Source organism: Mobula birostris, chromosome 5 (genome assembly GCF_030028105.1).
Source record: "Mobula birostris isolate sMobBir1 chromosome 5, sMobBir1.hap1, whole genome shotgun sequence".
In the NCBI taxonomy this organism is placed as follows: Eukaryota; Metazoa; Chordata; class Chondrichthyes; order Myliobatiformes; family Myliobatidae; genus Mobula; species Mobula birostris.
Genome location: NC_092374.1, coordinates 11,469,522 through 11,491,319, shown reverse-complemented (window position 1 = coordinate 11,491,319; position 21,798 = coordinate 11,469,522). Strand labels below are relative to the sequence as shown.

The 21,798-nt window shown below is 41.9% G+C and overlaps 1 protein-coding gene across 1 annotated transcript in view; it reads right to left on the bottom strand.

Annotated features, from left to right (window-relative positions):
* The window catches only part of rgs12b (regulator of G protein signaling 12b), a 159,540-nt gene that overhangs the window by 102,811 nt on the left and 34,931 nt on the right, over nt 1-21,798 (bottom strand). Inside the window, exon 3 of the mRNA XM_072257618.1 lies at nt 20,366-20,485. Coding sequence (XP_072113719.1) covers nt 20,366-20,485 — 120 coding nt within the window. The remainder of the gene's footprint in view (nt 1-20,365; nt 20,486-21,798) is intronic.

Sequence of the window (21,798 nt, the reverse complement as noted above, 5' to 3'; positions counted from 1 at the left end):
ACTAGGGTAATAGGAATCAACCAAGCTCTATCGCAGTCTAGGGGTAAAATGATCAGTCTCAAGTGATGCAGAGTTCAGTTCAGCTTAGGTCAGTTCGCAGTAATCGCTGTTGTGCCGTTGGAGAGAGAGAGAGAGAGAATGCAAGTTTTGATTCAAACAGACCTTTGATGTTCTTCGCAGTTAGCTTTCAGGCGAACCCTTTTATGTCTTCTGTGGTCACCGACTGTGACCCCTCCGTTCCAGATACGACCGTTCTTCCGCAGTGAACCCAGCACCCAGGCAAGGGCGGACACACATACCAGGTTCCCGCCGATCGTCCCTTTTCACCCTGTCAGTCTATGGTCGGTTCCCTCGAACCAGACCTCCAACTCCCACCAACGTGGGGGCACACCGCTCTTCCAGGGTCTCGTTATCTTGTGATCTCGTGGTGTGTGTCGTGCCTTAGAGAACCTGTTCTTTTTATCCCCCTGCTGGGGTATCGCCTGTCCATCAAACTTCAAACAGTTCAGGTTCAAAGCAATCGGTCTGTCAATATCTGAAATGTGTTTCTTTCTCGTTAATCTCTCTCTTCTCTCTTATTAGCATTTTGAATGTTTCTCCATTGTCTCCCTTATCTCTCTCATCAGCATCAATCTTCTGATAATTTGGTTTTTCGTCACAACACAAAGGTTGGAGATATTGTGGATAGTGTGGAGGGCTGTCAGAGGTTACAGCAGGACATTGATAGGATGCAAAACTGGGCTGAGAAGTGGCAAATGGAGCTCAACCCAGATAAGTGTGAAGTGGTTCATCTTGGTAGGTCAAATATGATGGCAGAATATAGTATTAATGGTAAGACTCTTGGCAGTGTGGAGGATCAGAGGGATCTTGGGGTCCGAGTCCATAGGACGCTCAAAGCAGCTGCACAGGTTGACTCTGTGGTTAAGACGGCGTACTGTGTATTGGCCTTCAACAATCGTGGAATTGAATTTAAGAGCCGAGAGGTAATGTTGCAGCTATATTGGACCCTGGTCAGACCCCACTTGGAGTATTGTGCTCAGTTCTGGTCACCTCACTACAAGAAGGATGTGGAAGCCATAGAAAGGGTGCTGCAGAGGAGATTTACAAGGATGTTGCCTGGATTGGGGAGCATGCCTTATCAGAATAGGTTGAGTGAACTCGGCCTTTTCTCCTTGGAGTGACGGAGGATGAGAGGTGACCAGATAGAGGTGTATAAGATGATGAGAGGCATTGATCGTGTGGATAGTCAGAGGCTTTTTCCCAGGCTGAAATGGTTGCCACAAGAGGACACAGGTTTAAGGTGCTGGGGAGTAGATATAGAGGAGATGTCAGGGGAAAATTTTTTACTCAGAGAGTGATAAGTGTGTGGAATGGGTTGCCAGCAACGGTGGCGGAGGCGGATATGATAGGGTCTTTTAAGAGACTTTTGGATAGGTACATGGAGCTTAGAAAAATAGAGGGCTATAGGTAAGCCTAGTAATTTCTAAGGTAGGGACATGTTCGGCACAACTTTGTGGGCCGAAGGGCCTGTATTGTGCTGTAGGTTTTCTATGTTTCTATCCTCACAACATTTTCACTCCACCAGTGCCCATTACGATTGCCTGACAGCAGCCAGTCCAGACTGCTGGAGCCAATGCCAGGATTACCCAGAGCACAACAGAATTCTCAGGTCCAGAGATCCTCATTCTCAAAAGCCATCTGTTTTCAATGAAAGTCAGCCTTCCAGCAGACATGCTATGTTGGAGCCAGTAGCGTGGCCACACTTATGGGCTGCCCCCAGCACAACCCTCAGACTGTGTTGGTCATTAATATAAAATGATTCATTTCAATGCATGTTTTGATGCTTCAATGTACACGTAACAAATAAAGAAAATATTTAACAAATAGGCTGTAGCAACTGAAAGAACACAGCAAAGAAGTGCCAAGTGAGGGAAAGATAAATAATGACAGGCATGAACAAGGCTGTTTATCATGTGCAAAAAGGCACATGATCCTGATTTTGAAATACATTCGTAAAACATAGAATACTACAGCACAATACAGTCCCTTTGGCCCACAATGTTGTGCTGACCCTTTTACCTACTCTAAGATTAATTTAACTCTACCCTCCCACATAACCCTCCATTTTACTTTCATCGGTGTGCTTATCTAATGTGATTGTAGGAGACTTTAATTTTCCACACATAGACTGGGAAGCCCATTGTGTAAAAGGGCTGGATGGTATGGAGTTTGTAAAATATGTGCAGAATAGTTTTTTGAAGCAATACATAGAGGTACCAACTAGAGAAGGAGCAGTGTTGGATCTCCTGTTAGGGAATGACACAGGGCAGGTGACGGAGGTATTTGTTGGGGAGCACTTCGGGTCCAGTGATCACAATACAATTAGTTTGTGTAATTATGGAGAAGGATAGGACTGGACCTAGGATTGAGATTTTTGATTGGAGAAAGGCTAACTTTGAGGAGATGCGAAGGGATTTAGAAGGAGTGGATTGGGAAAATTTGTTTTATGGGAAGGATGTAACAGAGAAATGGAGGTAACTTAAAGGTGAAATTTTGAGGGTTCAGAATCTTTATGTTCCTGTTAGGTTGAAAGGAAAGGTTAAAAATGTGAGAGAGCCATGGTTTTCAAGAGATAGTAGAAACTTGGTTCAGAAAAAGAGAGAGATCTTCAATAAATATAGGCAGCTTGGAGTTAATGAGGTACTCGAGGAATTTAAAGAATGTAAAAAGAATCTTAAGAAAGAAATTAGAAAAGCTAAAAGAAGATACAAGGCTGCTTTGGCGAGTAAGGTGAAAATAAATCCAAAGGGTTTCTACAGTTATGTTAGTGGCAAAAAGGATAGTGAGGGATAAAATTGGTCCCTTGGAGAATCAGAATGGATGGCTATGTGCGGAGCCAAAAGAGATGGGGGAGATTTTGAACAATTTATTTTCTTCGGTATTTACTAAGAAGAAGGATAGTGAATTGCGTAAGGTAAAAGAAACAAGTAGGGTAGTTATGGAAAGTATGACAATTAAAGAAGAGGAAGTACTGACACTTTTAAGGAATATAAAAGTGGATAAGTCTCCGGGTCCAGACAAGATATTCCCTAGGACTTTGAGGGAAGTTAGTGTAGAAATAACAGGGGCTCTGACAGAAATATTTCAAATGTCATTAGAAACGGGAATGGTGCCAGAGGATTGGCACATTGCTCATCTGGTTCCATTGTTTAAAAAGGGTTCTAAGAGTAAACCTGACAATTATCGGCCTGTAAGTTTGACGTCAGTGATGGGTAAATTGATGGAAAGTATTCTTAGAGATGGTATATATAATTTTCTGGATAGACAGGGTCTGATTAGGAACAGTCAACATGGATTTGTGCATGGAAGGTCATGTTTGACAAATTTTATTGAATTTTTTGATGAGGTTATTAAGAAAGTTGACGAGGGTAAAGCGGTGGATGTTGTCTATATGGACTTCAGTAAGGCCTTTGACAAGGTTCCACACGGAAGGTTAGTTAGGAAGGTTCAATCATTAGGCATTAATATGGAAGTAGTAAAATGGATTCAGCAGTGGTTAGATGGGAGACGCCAGAGAGTAGTGGTGGATAACTGTGTGTCAGATTGGAGGACGGTGTGTAGCGGTTTGCCTCAAGGATCTGTACTGGGTCAAATGTTGTTTGTAATACATATTAATGATCTAGATGATGGGGTGGTAAATTGGATTAGTAAGTATGCAGGTGATACTAAGATAGGTGGTGTTGTGGATGATGAGGTAGGTTTTCAAAACTTGCAGAGAGATTTAGGACAGTTAGAAGAGTGGGCTGAAAGATGGCAGGTAGAATTTAACGCTGAAAAATATGAGGTGCTACATTTTGGTAGAGCTGATCAAAATAGGACATACATGGTAAATGGTAGGGCATTAAAGAATGCTTTAGAACAGAGGGATCTAGGAATAATGGTGCATAGTTCCCTGAAGATGGAATCTCATGTTGATAGGGTGGTAAAGAAAGCTTTTGGTTTGCTGGTCTTTATTAATCAGAGCATTGAGTATAGGATTTGGGATGTAATGTTGAACTTGTACAAGTCATTGGTAAGGCCAAATCTGGAGTATTGTGTACAGTTCTGGTCACCGAATTATAGGAAAGATGTCAATAAAATTGAGGGAGTACAGAGGAGGTTTACTAAAATGTTGCCTGGGTTTCATCTCCTAAGTTACAGAGAAAAGTTGAACAAGTTAGGTCTTTATTCTTTGGAGTGTAGAAGGTTGAGGGCAGACTTGATAGAGGTGTTTAAAATTATGAGGGGGATTGATAGAGTTGACGTGATTAGACTTTTTCCATTGAGAGTGGGGAAGATTCAAACAAGAGGGCATGGGTTGAGAATTAGAGGACAAAAGTTTAGGAGTAACATAAAGGGGAACTTCTTTACTCAGAGAGTGGTAGCTGTGTGGAATGAGCTTCCAGCAGAAGTGGTTGAGGCAGGTTCTATGTTGTCGTTTAAAGTTAAATTGGATAGATATATGGACAGGAAAGGAATGTAGGGTTATGGGCTGAGTGCAGGTTGGTGGGAATAGGATAGGGGAAGAGTTCGGCATGGACTAGAAGGGCCAAGATGGCCTGTTTCCGTGCTGTAATTGTTATATGGTTATATGGTTTATAATGTATCTGCCTCTACTACCAGCCCTGGCAGCATGTCCTATGAACCTACCATTCTCTGTGTAAAGCACCTAACTCTGACATCCCCTTATACTTTCCTCCCAACATCTTAAAGTCATTCTTCCTCATATTAACTATTTCCTCCCTGGAAAAGTCTCTTGCTATCCACTCGATCTATGCCACTTATCATCTTATACACCTCTATCAAGTCACCTCTCATTCTCCTTCGCTCCAAAGAGAAAAGCCTTAACTCGCTCAACCTGTCCTCATAGTCATGCTTTCTAATCCAACATTATTCTAGTAAATCTCTTCTAAAGCTTCCATATCCTTCCTATAATGAGGCGACCAGAACTGAACACAATACTACAAGTGTGGTCTAACCAGTTTGTTACAGCTGTAGTGAATCCTGGCTATGGAGGAGGTGCAGCGTAGGTTCACTAGGTTAATTCCTGGGATGTCCAGACTGCCTTACGCAGAGAGGTTGGAGAGACTTGGCTTGTACACACTGGAATTAAGGAGATTGAGGGGGGATCTGATTGAGACATATAAGATTATTAAGAGATTGGACAAGATAGAGGCAGGAAATATGTTCCAGATGCTGGGAGAGTCCAGTACCAGGGGGCATGGTTTAAGAATAAGGGGTAGGTCATTTAGGACAGAGTTGAGGAGGAACTTCTTCTCCCAGAGAGTTGTGGAGGTGTGGAACGCGCTGCCTCAGAAGGCAGTGGAGGCCAATTCTCTGGATGCTTTCAAGAAGGAGCTAGATAGGTATCTTATGGATAGGGGAATCAAGGGTTATGGGGACAAGGCAGGAACCGGGTATTGATAGTAGATGATCAGCCATGATCTCAGAATGGCGGTGCAGGCTCGAAGGGCCGAATGGTCTACTTCTGCACCTATTGTCTACTGTAACATTACCTTGCAGCTTATAAATCTCCTCTGCGTTATTTCCATCTAAATGGCATCTCTCCTACAGCAGGATGACCAGAATTGAACACAATATTCTGTGGGCACGTGGCCAAGTGGTTAAGGCACTGGACTAGCGACCTGAAGGTCGTGAGTTCGAGCCCCAGCCAAGGCAGCATGTTGTGTCCTTGAGCAAGGCACTTAATCGCACATCGCTCTGTGACGACACTGGTGCCAAGCTGTATGGGTCCTAATGCCCTTCTCTTGGACAACATTGGTGTCGTGGAGAGGGGAGACTTGCAGCATGGGCAACTGCTGGTTTTCCATACAACCTTGCCCAGGCCTGCGCCCTGGAGAGTGAAGACTTTCCAGGCGCAGATCCATGGTCTCGCAAGACTACCGGATGTCTTTACTTTTTTTATTCCAAATGTGGCCTCAATAAAGTCTTATACAAATGCAACACAACATTCTAACTTCTATACTTAATGCCCTGATTGATGAAGGCCAGTGTGCCAAAAGTCTGCTTCACTACCCTGCCTACCTGTAACACAACTTTCAGGGAACCATGTACAGTCGGCCCTTAGTATCCGCGGATCTGGATCGGAAATAAAACCCAGAAGTTCTCTCTCCAGCACTCACTGTTTGAGCACAGATCCTGACATTAACATTATTGAGCCTCCTCCAAAGTGTCCTTGTTCCCTAAAACAACTATTTACATAGCACTTCCATTGTATTAGGTATTATAAGTACTGTAACCTAGAGATGATTAAAAGTATTACTCGTTGTTTGAGCATTGTTCGCCTAGCATCTTGTTCGTTCGCTACTTGTGTTGTGAGCGAGGGGAAGGAGTTTAAGGCTAGTAAGGGATGGCTGGCTGGCTATGTAAAGCGCTACAGCCTCAAGAAGTTAAAGATCACGGGAGAATCAGCATCGGCTGATGCCGAGGCAGCATCATTGTTCTCAGAAGATCTTCGATGGTTGCGTCTGTACTGAACATGTACAGACATTTTTTTCTTGTCATTATTCCCTAAACGATACAGTATAACAACTATTTACTTAGCATTTACATTGTATTAGGTATTATAAGTAATCTAGAGATGATTTAAAGTATACGGGAGGATGTGTGTAGGTTATATGCAAATACTACACCATTTTATATACCGGACTTGAGGATCCGCAGAATTTGGTATCCGCGGGGGGTCCCGGAACCAAACCCCCGCAGATACGGAGGGCCCAGGGCTCTAACTATTCACTGTAGAAATCCTACCCTCATTTGTCTTTCCAAATGCAATACCTTGTACTATTCATGATATACCTCATTAGATACATGTTATCACTGGGAATAGTGAACTTACTGCCCAAAGCATTGCACAAAGTGCAATATAGCAATGGAGAAAGGTAGCTCACCACTATCTTCTGAAGGAAAATAAGAGATGGGTATTAAATGCTTGACTTGCCACTGAAGTATGCCTCCTGAGAAATTAACTTTAAACCACTGATCAAAAAAGACAGCCAAAGAATGAAGGCATCATGTTTGCAGCCAGGATAATATGAATTTACACTCAGTGACAACTTTATCAGATACCTCCTGCACCTAACAAAGCGGCTACTGAATGTATTTCTGTACGTTCATGGACTTCTACTACTGTAGCCCATCCACTTCAAAGTTTGACGTGTTGTGCGTTCAGAGACGCACTTCTGCACACCAATGTTGTAACGCGTGGTTGTTGAGTTATTGTCGCCTTCCCGTCAGCGTGAACTAGTCTGGCCATTCTCCTCTGACCCCTCTCATTAACAGAACATTTTTGCCACTGTCTGGATGTTTTCAGTTTTTTGCACCACTCTCTGAAAATTCCAGAGACTGTTGTGTGTGAAAATCTCAGTGATCAGCTGCCTGAGATACTCAAACCACCCTGTCAGTCACAAACAATCATGCAACAGTCAAAGTTCCTTCGATCACATTTCTTCCCCATGCTGATGTTTGGTCTGAACAACAACTGAACCTCTTGACCATGTCTGCATGCTTTTATGCATTGAGTTCCTGCTACATGATTGGCTGATTAGATATTTGCATTAATGAGCAGGTGTACAGTTGTATATAATAAAGTGGCCACTGAGTGTAGCTTCAAGTCTCACTACCTATAGTTAGATACCAGTTGGAAGCTGTTACCTCTTGCAAAGTGCAAGATTGATATGCAGAACCCACATATCAATGTGCATGCAGGAAAGGGCATCCTACACAATAGGCAGCCAGCAATCTTCATAACACCAAATTGTTTCTGCCTGCTGATCCCAGACAAGAAAGATTGAACCATACTCTCTTAAGTTTTACCATTCCTGGAGATAACGAACTGAAATAACAAGTTCACTTTCTCAACAAGCACTAATTCTTTGAAGATGTGACGGGGAGAGTTGACAGAGGAGATCGTGCAGAAATAAATTAGAAATTATTTATTTATTTCCAAAAGACATTTGAGAAAGTCTATTAAAATGGATTGAAAATTAAATGTTATACTAAAAGCAGAGAGATAGAATAAATGGGTACTCCTTGAGGCTGGATGGGTGAAAATTGTGATACCCAAGTAATCAGTTCTTAGCTCTCAGCTGTTTATTATTCACATTGATAATCTGAGGAGAAGTGTCAGGTTTCCAAGTTTGTCAATGATAAGAAAATTTGTTGAAGACATTGTGATTCTACAAGATATAGATAGTTTGAGTGACTGGTGGAAACCTGGCAGATTGAATTTAATGTGTGAAGTCATGCACTTCAGTAACAGGAATCAACAGATACTTCATCAAACTAGAGAGAGACCGCAAAATACTTCCAGTATGCTCTCCTTTTGCTAGAGATCCAAAAACCTGTAGTCTTTTTATATATACACAGTGGATTCCGATTATTTGGGACCAGTACATTTTGACCCAATTAAGTGGCTGCTCCAATTAGCCAAAGTTTCATTAAAATAGTTAGAAAGGTGTATTAAAAAAAACTATCTGCCTCATCATGCCTCTCACACGCCATATAGGTTTGCAGAACCATATTCCAGGCTGTAGAATCTCACTGTAGGTCTCATCCACTCAGACCACCAAAGCTAACTTTGCATGCTAAGACAGGCATATCCCTATCTCAACAAGGTATGAGACCCTCCAGCTACCTTCACCTGGTTTAGCCTGCATGTTGAAGCGGTGTACCGGGTTGTGGGCACTGTCACGTGCAAACAGTTACTTGGAGAGACAGGTGAGAGCTGAGTGTCCATGAAGACCATAAACCATCAGACATAGGAGCAGAATTAGGCCACTCGACCCATCATGTCTGCTCTGCCATTCCATCATGGCTGATCTTGGATCTCACTCTACTCCATACACCTGCCTATTCATCATATCCTTTGATGCCCTGACCAATCAGGAAACCAATCAGGAATTTCCACTTTAAATATACCCACAGACTTAGTCCTCACCGCAGTCTGTGGCAGACCATTCCACAAATTCACTACTTTCTGGCTAAAAAATCCTCCTTACCTCTGTTCTAAAAGGTCGCCCCTCAATTTTGAGGCTGTACCCTCCAGTTCTGGATATCTCCACCATAGAAAACATCCACTCCACATCCACCCTATCTAGTCCTATCAACATTCAGTAGGTTTCAACGAGATCCGCCCATATTCATCTAAATTCCAGCGAGCAAAAGTCCAAAGCTGCCAAATGCTTCTCATATGTTAACCCCTCCATTCCTGAAATCATCCTTGTGAACCTCCTCTGGACCCCCTCCAATGACAACACATCCTTTCTGAGATACGGGCCCTAAAACTGTTGACAGTACTCCAAGTGCGGCCTGATTAGTGTCTTATAAAGTCTCAGCATTATCTCCTTGCTTTTATATTCTATTCTTCTTGAAATAAATGCCAACATTGCATTTGCCTTCTTTACCACACACTCAACCTGTAAATAAACCTTTTGGGAGTACTTTCGCCTTGAAATAAATGCCAACTTTGCATTTGCCTTGTTTACCACAGACTTATTCTGTGAATTAACCTTCTGGGAGTCTTGCATGAGGACTCCTAAGCCCCTCTGCACCTCTGATGTTTGAGCCTTCTCCCCACTTAGATAATAGTCCGCATTGTTGTTCCTTTTACCAATATACAGTATCATACATTTCCCAACACTGTATTCCATCTGCCATTTTTTTGCCCATTCTTCCAATTTGTCTAAATCCTGCTGCAATTGCATTGCTTCCTCAGCACCACCTACCTCTCCACCTATTTCCATATCATCCACAAAGTTTTCCACACAGCCATTAATTTCATTATCCCAATCAATGACAAACAATGTGAAAAGTAGCGGTCCCAATACTGACCCCAGAGAAACATCACTAGCCAACCAGAAAAGGCCCTCTTTAATCCCACTCACTGCGTCCTCCTGTCAGCCGTTCCTCTATCCATGCCAGTATTTTTCCTGTAACACCATAAGCAGTGAGTAAGAGTTCTGAATTGACTTACTAGTTGTTTCTCGCCAACTATCGGTGACAAAGATCACTACTTTTTGAATATAAACACATGCAATGGACACTATTTAAAAGCTGTTCGCTCTAAGCTCAGTGCAATGTTTAACAGCCACACATGCACACGCAACTGATGCTAGTTAGAAGCTGTTCAGCAACAGGCTCCTGCACAATTAAGAAGCACAGTGTCCCAAATAAATGATAGGAATCAGAATCAGGTTTAACGTCATTGGCATATGTCAATAATATGTCAAAAGAGAGTAAAAAAGAATTAAAAAGTGAGGTGTGTTTATGGGTTCACTGTCCATTCAGAAATCTGATGGTGCAGGGGTAGAAGCTGCTCTTGAAATGTTGAGTGTGCGTGTTCAAGCCATTGTACCTCCTCCTTGATGATAGCAATGAGAAAAAGACATGTCCTGGGTGAGAGGGGGTCTTTAATGGTGGATGCTGCCTTTTTGAGGCATTGCTTTTGAAGTTGTCCTCAATGCTGGGGAGGATAGTGCCTATGATGGAGCTGGCACAGGTTACAACTCTCTGTAGCTTTTTCTAACCATCGGTGATGCAATCAGTTAGAATGTTCTCCACAATACATAGAAATCTGCAAGTGCCAATGGTGACGCACCAACTCTCCTCAACTTCCTAATGAAATATAGCCATCGTTGTGTATAGTCACTTCTTTGTAATTGCATTAATATGTTGGGCCCAGGATACATCTTCAGAGATGTTGACACCCAGGAACTTGAAGCTACTCACCATTTCCACTGCTGATCCCTCAATGAGGACTGAATAAGGTGGCAGATAAATGCGTGGCTGAAGAATTGGAGCAGGGTGCAGGGATTCAGATTTCTAGATCATTGGGACCTCATCTGGGGCTGGTGGGAGCTGTACAAAAAGGATGGTTTACACTTGAATACAGGGGGACCAATATTCCTGCGGGCAGATTTACTAGGCTGCTGGGCGGGGGAACCAGTATGATAGAGCTGAGGATGAGCCAGCAGGTTTACAAGCAAATGACGGGTGCAACATGAATGTAAGGACAGAGTACAAATGTAAACAGAGCAAAGAGTTAAATTGTACTACAGAGACAAAATTCAAAAGGGCGAAGAATGTAGGACTGAAGGCGTTGTATTTAAATGTGCATAGTGTTCAGAATAAGGTGGTCAAACTCATGGCACAATTAGAGATTGGTCAGTAAGATGTGGGCATCACGGAGCAGTGGCTGAAAGAAGACCACAGTTGGGAACTTAACATCAAAGGATATACTTTGAATTGAAAGGACAGGCAGAAAGGTATAGAAGGTGGTGTGGCTCTGTTGGTAAGAGATGGAATTACATCTTTAGAAAGAGGTGACATACAGTCAGAGAATGTTGAATCTTTGTGGGTGGAGTTAAGAAATTGCAGGAGTTTAAAAAAAAAACATAATGTGAATCATATATAGGCCACCAAATAGGAGTCAAGATTGGGATTGAGATTGCAAAGGAAGCTGGAAAAGACATGTAATAAGGGTATTGTCACATTGTAATGGGGGATTTCAATACACAAGGGGATTGGGAAAATCAGGTTGGTGTCGGATCGCAAGAGAGGGAACTTGTTGAATGTCTATGAGATCGCTTTTTAGAGCAGCTTATGCTTGAGTCTACTTGGGGAAAGGCTATCTTAGATTGGGTGTTGTGTAATATCCCAGATCTTATTAGGGACCTTAACATAAAAGAACCTTGAGGAGGCAGTGATCATATTATGATTGAATAAATACTGCAACTTGAGAGGAAGAAGCATAACTCACATGTATCAGTATCACAATGGAATAAAGGGAATTACAGAAGTATGAGAAATGAGATTACCCAGGAGGATACTGGTGGGGATGACAGCACAGCAGAGATGGCTGAAGTTTCTGGGAATAGTTCACAAGGAGCAGAATAACTACGTCCCACAGAGGAAGAAGTTCTCAAATGGCAGGGAGAGGCAACTGTTGCTGACAAAGGGAGTTAAGAACTGCATAAAAGCAAAGGAAAGGGCTTATAAGGTAACAAAAAATGAGTGGGAAGTTAGATGATTGGGAAGCTTTTAAAATCCAACAAAATGCAACTAAAACAGCTATAAGAAGGGAAAAGATGAAATATGAAGGCAGACTAGCCAATAACGTAAAGCAGGATGCCAAAAGTTTTTTTCAGTTATATAAAGAGTAAAATGGAGGTGAGAGTTGATATTGGACCACTGGAAAATGATGCTGGTGAGGTAGTAATGGGGGACAAAGAAATGGCAGATGGATTTAATGGGTACTTTGCAACTGTCTTCACTGTGGAAGACACTACCAGTGTGCCAGAGGTCCATGAGTGTGAGGGAGCAGGAGTGAGTACCATTGCTATTACAAAGGAAAAGGTGCTAGGCTAACTCAAAGGTCTTAAGGTGGATGTCACCTGGATCAGATGGACTACATCCCAAGTCCTAAGAGAGGTTGCTGAAGAGATAACAGATGCATTGTTCATGATCTTTCTATAATCACTTGATTCTGGCAAATGTCACTCCGCTCTTTAAGAAGGGTGGAAGACAAAAGAAAGGAAATTATAGGCCAGTTAGCCTAACTTCAGTGGCTAGGAAAGTGTTGGAGTCTATTATTAGGGATGCGGTTTCGAGGAACTTGGAGACTAATGGTATAATAAATCAAAGTCAGCATGGTTTCTGTCAGATGAAATCTTGCCTGACAAATCTTTTATAGAGTTCTTCGAGGAACTAAAATGGAGGGTGAACAAAGGAGAGGCAGTGGATGTCATTACTTGGATTTTCAGAAGGCGTTTGGTAAGGTGCCACGCATGAGGCTGCTTATCAAGGTAAAATCCTAAAATCAGGAAAGATACTGGCATGGATAGTGGAATGGTTGACAAGCAGAAGGCAGCAAGTGGGAATAAAAGGGGCCTTTTCTGGTTGGTTGCCGTTGACTAGTGGTGTTCCTCAGGGATCAGTATTGGGACTGCTACTTTTCCCACTGTTTGTCAGTTATTTAGATAATGGAATTGATGGCTTTGTGGCAAGGTTTGCAAATGATACGAAGATAGGTGGAGGGGTAGGTAGTGCTGAGGAAGCAACGCAATTGTAGCAGGACTTAGACAAATTGGAAGAATGGGCAAAAAGAATGGCAAATGGAATACAGAGTTGGGAAATGTATGATAAAACATTTTGGTAAAAGGAACAATAGTGCAGACTATTATCTAAATGGGGAGAAGGTTCAAACACCAGAGGCGCAGAGCGACTTAGGAGTCCCAGATGGTTAATTCACAGGTTGAATCTGCAGTAAAGAAGGCAAATGCAATGTTGGCATTTATTTCAAGGGGAATAGAATATAAAAGCAAGGAAATAATGCTTTATTTATGAGGCTTTATAAGACACTAGTCAGGCCACACTTGGAATAGTGTCAGTAGCTTTGTGCCCCATACCTCAGAAAGAATGCGTTGTCATTGGAGAGAGGCCAGAGGAGGTTCACGAGGATGATTCCGGGAATGAAGGAGTTAACATATGGGGAGCATTTGGCAGCTTTGGGTCTGTACTGACTGAATTTAGGAGAATGCGGGGCGATCTCATTGAAACCTACCAAATGTTGAAAGGACTAGAGAGGGTGGATGTGGAGAGAATGTTTCCTATGGTGGGGGTATCCAGAACTGGAGGGCACAGCTTCAAAATTGAGGGGCGACCCTTTACAACAGAGGTAAGGAGGAATTTTTTAGCCAGAGAATAGTAAATCTGTGGAATGCTCTGCCAAAGGCTGTGGTGGAGGCCAAGTCCATGGGTATATTTAAGGCAGAAGTTGATAGTTTGCTGATTGGTCAGGCCATCAAAGGATATGGCGAGAAGGCAGCTGCATGTGGTTGAATGGGATCCAGGATCAGCCATGATGGAATGGCGGAGCAGACTCGATGATCTGAATGGCCTAATTCTGCTCCCATGTCTTATGGTCCTATGAACTGGTGTATGTTCCCTTTATTTCCCCTTCCTGAAGTCCACAATCAATTCCTTGGTCTTACTAACACTGATTGGAGGATTGCTGTTGTGACATTACTCAACCAGCTGATCTATCTCACTCCTGTACACCTCCTTTCCACCATCTGGAATTCTGCAAACAACAGTTGTATCACCCACAAATTTGTAGATGGTGTTTGAACGGTGCCTAGCCACACAGCCATGGGTGTAGAGAGAGTAGAGCAGGGGCTAAGCACACACCCTTAAGGTACGCCAGTGTTGAACGTTAGCAAGGAGATGTACTTCCAATCCACAAAGCTGCGCTCCCCCAGTGCGGAAGTCAAGGATCTAGTTACACAGGGAGGTAGAGAGGCCCAAGTTTTGGAGCTTATTGATTAGAACTGAGGGTATGATTATGTTGAACACTGAGCTGTAATCAATAAAAAACAGCATAATGTAGGTATTACTATTATCCAGGTGATCCAAGGCCGTGTGGAGAGCCCCTGAGATTCCATCCACTCCAGACCTATTGTTCTGATAGGAAAATTGCAGCGGGTCCAGGTACTTGCTTGGACAGGAATTGATTTTGCCATGACCAGCCTCTCAAAGCACTTCATCATGGAAAATGAGTGGCCCTGGGCAGCTCACACTGCTCTTCTTAGGGACTCATATAATTGTCAGCCTTTTCAAGCAGGCAGAGATGTCTGACTGCAACAGTGAAAGATTGAAGATGATCTTGAACATTCCTGCCAGTTGGTTAGCAAGGTTTTCAGATCCCTAACAGGTACAACATCAGGGCTTGATGTCTTGGACAGTTCACCCTCTTGAAAGATGAAAGAATCTCTGTCATTTTCTCTTTTTTTGTGTGTGTGCGTGCATGTGCGATGTTGGTGGGACAATGTCTTTTTCATGCCTTTACAAGGCGCGCGCGCGCAGGGAGAGGGGGGGAGGGGGAGGGGGGGAGGGGGAGGGGGAGGGGGAGGGGGAGGGGGAGGGAGAGGGAGAGGGAGAGGGAGAGGGAGAGGGAGAGGGAGAGGGAGAGGGAGAGGGAGAGGGAGAGGGAGAGGGAGAGGGAGAGGGAGAGGGAGAGGGAGAGGGAGAGGGAGAGGGAGAGGGAGAGGGAGAGAGGGAGAGGGAGAGGGAGAGGGAGAGGGAGAGGGAGAGGGAGAGGGAGAGAGGGAGAGGGAGAGGGAGAGGGAGAGGGAGAGGGAGAGGGAGAGGGAGAGAGGGACAGGGAGAGGGAGAGGGAGAGGGAGAGGGAGAGGGAGAGGGAGAGAGAGAGAGAGACACGGACCTGACTGGGTTCACACCTGGGAACCTCCACTCCAGAGTCCGGCGCTGATGTCGTTGCGCCACCAGCCGGCCCCTCTGCCATTTTCTCAATTCGGTTTTGTTCTTTAAGAACTCAGCTGGCCAGGCAGCATCTATGGATGTTATTCTGCCAAAGGGTTTCAGTCCAAAACGTTGACCGTACTTTTTTCCGCAGATGCTGCCTGGCCTGCTGAGATCCTCCAGCATTTTGTGTTAGTTGTGTTTATTCTTTAAGAGTTGTCCCAAATAAGCACCTGTCCCGATTAACTGATGGCCCAATTAACCAGAATCCACTGTAATTTTCCATTTAGGCTTTGAATGAGTGGCAAAGATGCCAATATCAAGAGATCCAAGACTGACTTCAGAACAGCAGAGGTAAATTCCCAGGACTGTAAAACTTTTGATAAAAGATTCCAGTACATTTTTGTCTCCACCATTATCTAGAACCTCATCCTATTTTGTTAGAGATGATGAATGGTCCATTAAACAAATTTTCCATTAGAACAGTAGTTCAAAAGATCAGTGGCAATATAAGAAATGTTAGAATGTGCAATTGAATAGTTCTGAATGAATCACATCATTCCACATTAATCTTTAAAAAATCAACATGTCTCTTCAACTGTTGAAGACTACAATTATATTCACTTATAAAGAGCGTCAGCCTGCCATGCTATTATCATTAAGTGCTCACAATGGTTATATTTCTCTAGTCTTCTACAAACTCAGTACCAAAAACACATATGTTCTTTCAAATGAGTATCCTTCAATTCTACATCTGCAGTTATTTTACTAACTCAAATGATACCTTATTGAAGCCTTAAAACTATTTACAAAAATATCTCAAACATTATGCATCATGTAAGAGCTTATTTGTTATTTTCAAATAATCAGTAATGTTAATCCAGGGCATAATAATATTTGCCTCCCCAGCTTGCTCTGGCACATAAGATCATGCCCAACCCAACTTTCCTCATCCACTTTCCTGTCCTATCCTCGTGACATTCAATTACCCTACTGATTGAAAAATCTATCCCATTATGATTCAGCCTCCACACCTTTGACCACAAAGATCAAATTCTACAGTATTAAGTTGGTAGCTCTTAATTCTGAGGCAATGCTCTCTATCTCATATTCTCCCATGAGAGGGAAATATCATCCCAGCATTTGCCTTGTCATGATCCGTATGAATCTTATATGTTTCAATAAGATGAACTATCATTTTTCAAATGCCAGTGAGTACAGAGGAGAGAAATTTAATAGGAACCAGAGGAACAAGTTTTTCACCTAGAGGGAGATCAGTACATTGAATAAACTTCCAAAGGAAGTGGTTGAGACAAGTACATTAATGTTTGGATAGGTATATAGACAGGAACATTTTTTAAAGTATTATGGGCTAAATACAGGCAAATGAATCTAGTTTTGATGGGAACTTTGGTCGGCATAGGCCGAAGGGCCAGTCCCCATGTTGTATGACTCAATGAACTCATCTGTTCAGCCTTTCCTCCAAAGGCAATTCATGCATACCGGGAAATTGAACTTCTTCTAGTCTCATGAGTGCCTAATACAAATATTGTAAGTCTTCCTTTCTTTTACACTCCACCCTTTCACAGCGAAGTCAGCATTCCAGTAATTTCTGTGACTACCTGATGCACAGTATGCCCGGTTTCTATGCTTCATGTACACTTGCTGTTGCAGCTTTCAGCAAGCTTTTCCCACATTCAAATATTTTCATTTACCTCAAACCACTTAAATGTTCATTGGTATCTTGAAATAAATATCAATGGTGATCAAAAAACAAACTGTAAACCAACCTAAGTTATTTTACAGTTTGCTAAATCTATTTCTGTAGGTTTTCACTGCAATAGTAGGAAAGTTTGAAACCACTAAAGCAAAAAAAGTCAGTTCCAGAGTGCAGAATTTTCAACAATTACATAAAATACTCAGTTGCCAATATATAAGCATTGAGAAACCAACCTCATTAAATAAACAGCTGCTTTGGTCTTTCAAATTTACTGCTCATTTGTGGTGAAATGAAAGTATCCAGTAAATGGGATGTTTAACAATATCTTAACTTGTCTTGTTTCACAAAGGACAAAATTTAATTCCAAATTGAACAGTCTTTATTTTATCTCCTCAAAGCAAGTAAGACATAAAAATGCATACTGTATCAAGCAGCAAGGGATTATTCAAGAAATTTTCATACACAATGGAAGACCAATTTCACAAAATACTCACTCAATCTCATGTAAGTATTGTGAGCTTGTCTTACCAACATTTTTTTTTAAACTTTCTTTCCAATTGTCTCTATGGCTATCCCTGCCACTATTTTTGTCAATGAAAATCAGTTCTCTCCTCCATCATGTCCTGTTTAAGCTTAGAGAAAATAAGAAGTCGGACATTTGATACATCCTTTAAATTTGAACAAATATGGCAACCTTTTTTCCAAAATTTTCATTTAATTTGATTTATTACTCTTTCAAGTTTTTTTTTCCGAGGTTTTAGATTTGATGAGGAAGTTTTTCTCTCCTCTTTTTTTTGGTTGTATCTTCAAAATGGACTGCCCAGTCCCTTTTTTTTTGTTTGTTCTGTTTTTTTTTATAGTGTAGTGGGTTTTTTTTCCTATTTAAAACCCTTTTTTTTCCTTTCTCCTTTTAACTGGTAAGAGGAGAATTGTTGTTTTCTTTTCTCTTAATTATATATTTTATACTAGTTTAACAATATCTATGATTTTGACAGTGTCTATTTTAATTTTGGTTACTGATATATATATTTGAACTAATTCTCCTTTTGATTGTATTTGATTGTATCTATGATTTTTTTAATCAATAAAAAGATTAATAAAGGAAGAAGATCAAAAAAAAAGAAAATCAATTAAAAGTTAAAGCACGGGCCGGCTGGTGGCGCAACGACATCGGCGCCAGACCCAGGAGTGGAGGTTCCCAGGTTTGAAACCAGTCGGGTCCGCTCCCGAGTATGCTTTCCATCCGTGCCGGGTTGAGTGTCGAGATCACAACTCGACCTCGTAAAATAAAGGGAAAAATACTGCGAAAATGTCTGTGTGAGGAGTGGCGCACCACACAGTCTCTCTCTCGCTCCACGCCTAGTGAAAGCCATGAAAAAGATATCATCACGGACGCACACACAGACGCGCATGCACGCAGACACAGACACACACACACACACACACACACACACACACACACAGAGACTCGCACGCACACAGGCACATGCCAAAAAAAAAGGTTAAAGCACACAGCTTAAGTGAACAAACATCCAATACAACAAGCAGAAACAAGGCAGAATGTAATTAAAATTAAGCGGAGTTTTTTTCCTCCGATATAATTCTGAAAATGAAAACTCATCAGTCTTGCAATTTGCTTCCATTCTATAGGAACTGTACATGCTGAACACAAGAAAGTGGCAGGCACAGGCCACTCAGCTCCTCAAAATCCCGTCCCACCATTAAACATGATCATGGCTGACCAATGCTAGCTTTAACTATTGTGCCAATTCCCAAAATCCTCAATTCCTGATCATATCTATCTCCACCATAAGTATATCTAACAATTTAGCCTCCATTACCCTTGGGATAGAGTGCCCCAGAAACTCTCCACCCTCAGGCGAAATTTTATGCATTTCAGTTCTAAATAAAAATACCTCATTTTGTATCTATGTTTCTTAGTTCATGATTCTCCCATTAGTGAAAACATCTTAATATCTACCCTGTCAAAGCCACTTATGATCTTATATGTTTGAATAAGGTTCCTTTTCTGAACTCCAAGGACCTAAACCAGACATCCCACCCCACAAAAACTCATTTCAGGGAGGTAGCACCCCCGCCATCCACCCCCGCAACCCCATAACACCGCCGCCCCCCCCCCCGTCAACCTCCAAGGGTGCATGTAATACTTTGTTCAGTGATTTTGTCTAATCTGTAAACCAAATTGGGTATATGCAGAAAATGTGACATTAAAATATGTACTTATATTATCATGGAGCCATTTTTTAATTCTATTTTTTATTCCTAGACTTACTTTAAGCAAGTCTACAGGGAGTTTGGCCTCATCACGTTGGACATCAATAAAGTAGTTCCTTCGCAGCTAGCCAACTAGTTTAAATAATGTTAGCTATGCTGATGAACGAATGACACCTGTTAAACTCACCTCAACATGTCTTTTACATTTTAACCCACCATGGGCAATAGAAAAGTCACTGTTGCAAACAGTGCAGCGAGCAACACTGTCATTATTTTTGAGGTCGAGTGTAAAGCCCGCCCACAGAGAAAATTGATAGGTCTACTTAGCACGAAGAGAGACCAATCAGGTCTCGCTCTTCCTCTTCCTCTCCCTCTCAAAAAAATCAATCTCCGGGATATTGTATATCATTTGCAGGCGTCAGGGAGCTGCCATCAATATGCGGGAGACTCCCAGAGCTTCCGGGAGAGGTGGGATGTCTGCCTAAACTGTCTAACTGTATCGATAGAATTACTCTCTCATCCAAGCAATTAGGCTGGTGGATCTCCTTTATTTGAACTGCCTCCAATGTTCCTATATCCCTTTTTTTAGGCAAGGGGACTAAAATTATGCACCATATTCCAGGTGTGGCCTCACAACTGTAATAAAACCTCCCCATTCTTGAACTCCAATCCCTCTGCAATAACTGTCAATTTGCATTTGATCTTCCTGACTACTTGTGGCACTTTGCAGTCAACTTGCTGAGATTCATGCACTAGAACACCCAAGTCCCTCTGAACTGCATTCATTTGCAATCTCTCTTTATTTATATTATAATGTCTTTTGATTCCTTCTACTGAAGTGCATGACCTCACACTTCCCTACATTAAATTGCCATGTTTTTGCCTAATCATTCAATCAACATATATCCTGTTGCAGAAATACAAAGTCTTCATCACTTTAATCTAGCAAATAGCTGTTAAAGATTTTCATGAGGACTGGCCATTCATAGTGTCCGACTCACGATCCAGCATCCTGACCAAAAGCTAAAATCCACACCACTATCACGAAATTTCACTCGGCAACAGAATTCCTGACTAAATTTTTGAACTTACTTCCAAATCGTCCAAAGACCGGGTTATACTAAAACGCTTTGATCTTCCATATGATCTCCTGATAGAAGGACGTTGTGCAGCTTGTAAGAATCCTACAGAAAGTGCAGAAAACTTTGTACCCTGAAAAAATAAAATGAAAGTAATTAGAGTCTTATGGTTACTATCAGAATTGAAGAGACAGCTTACATAGCTACAGTGGATGCATGTGTTACATCTAGGAATAAAGCTAAACAGACCAAGAATGTTCAGATTTCTATTAAAATACTCAATTCCTTTGTGCAAAATGAATGGCTAAGGAATGTTAGGCTTTGTGGGAGAAAATGAGGTGATGGGGGTGATACAAGGTTTCCTTTCCTGACATGATGGATAATAATTTCATCTTTGGCTCAGGGACTCTTTCTGATGGTCGCAGACTCAAGAACAATCAAAAAATGTAAGCACATAACCATTGCTGACATGATATGCCATTTATACAAATAAAAGATTAAGTCATGGCCTCTATGTGCCAACAAGATTCAAGATTGCTTAATGTCATTTCCAGTACATGAGTATAAAGGAGAATGAAATAATTGATATACTGGATCTAATGTGACACAAAAAAAACCACATCAAATAAAGAACACAATAATATAAAAATACAATAAATATAAATACATAAGATAACTTAGATTATTTGTATGCCCATAAAGTGACTGTACATAAGATGATTTTGACAGGAAATGATAAAGTAGTGGTGATGGGGAGTGTGGCGGTGGGTTAGTGAATGAAGTGTTCATCAGCCTTACTGCTTGGGGGAAGTAACTGTTCTTGAGTCTGGTGGTCCTGGCATGTACACTATGTAGCCCCCTCCATGATGGAAAAAAAACCTTTTTTTCCCTCCTCAGCTCCACTCCCCAGCCTTCTCACTTTGATGCTGAGTCCATCTGCCTTAAATACACTCAACGACCTGGCTTCCAAAACTGCCTGTGGTAATAAATTCCACAAATTTCTCCCCATCTGTTTTAAATGGACACACCTCTATCCTGAGGTTGTGCCCTCTCGTCCTAGATTTCCTCACCATGGGAAACATCCTTTCCACATCTACTCCGTATAGCCCTTTTAACATTCGAAAAGTTTCAATGTGATCCCCCCTCATCCTTCTAAGTTCCAGCGGGTACAGACCCGGAGATATCAAACATTCCTCATATGAGAACCCTTTCATTCCCGGAATTATCCTTGTGAACCTCCTCTGAAACCTTTCCAATGCTAGCATATCTTTTCTTAGATGAGGAGCCCAAAACTGTTCACAGTACTCAAGGTGAGGCCTCACCAGTGCTTTATAAAGCCTCAGCATTACATCCCTGCTCTTGTATTCTAGACCTCTTGAGATGAATGCTAACATTGTATTTGCCTTCCTCACCACTGACTACCTGCAAGTTAACCTTTAGAGTGTT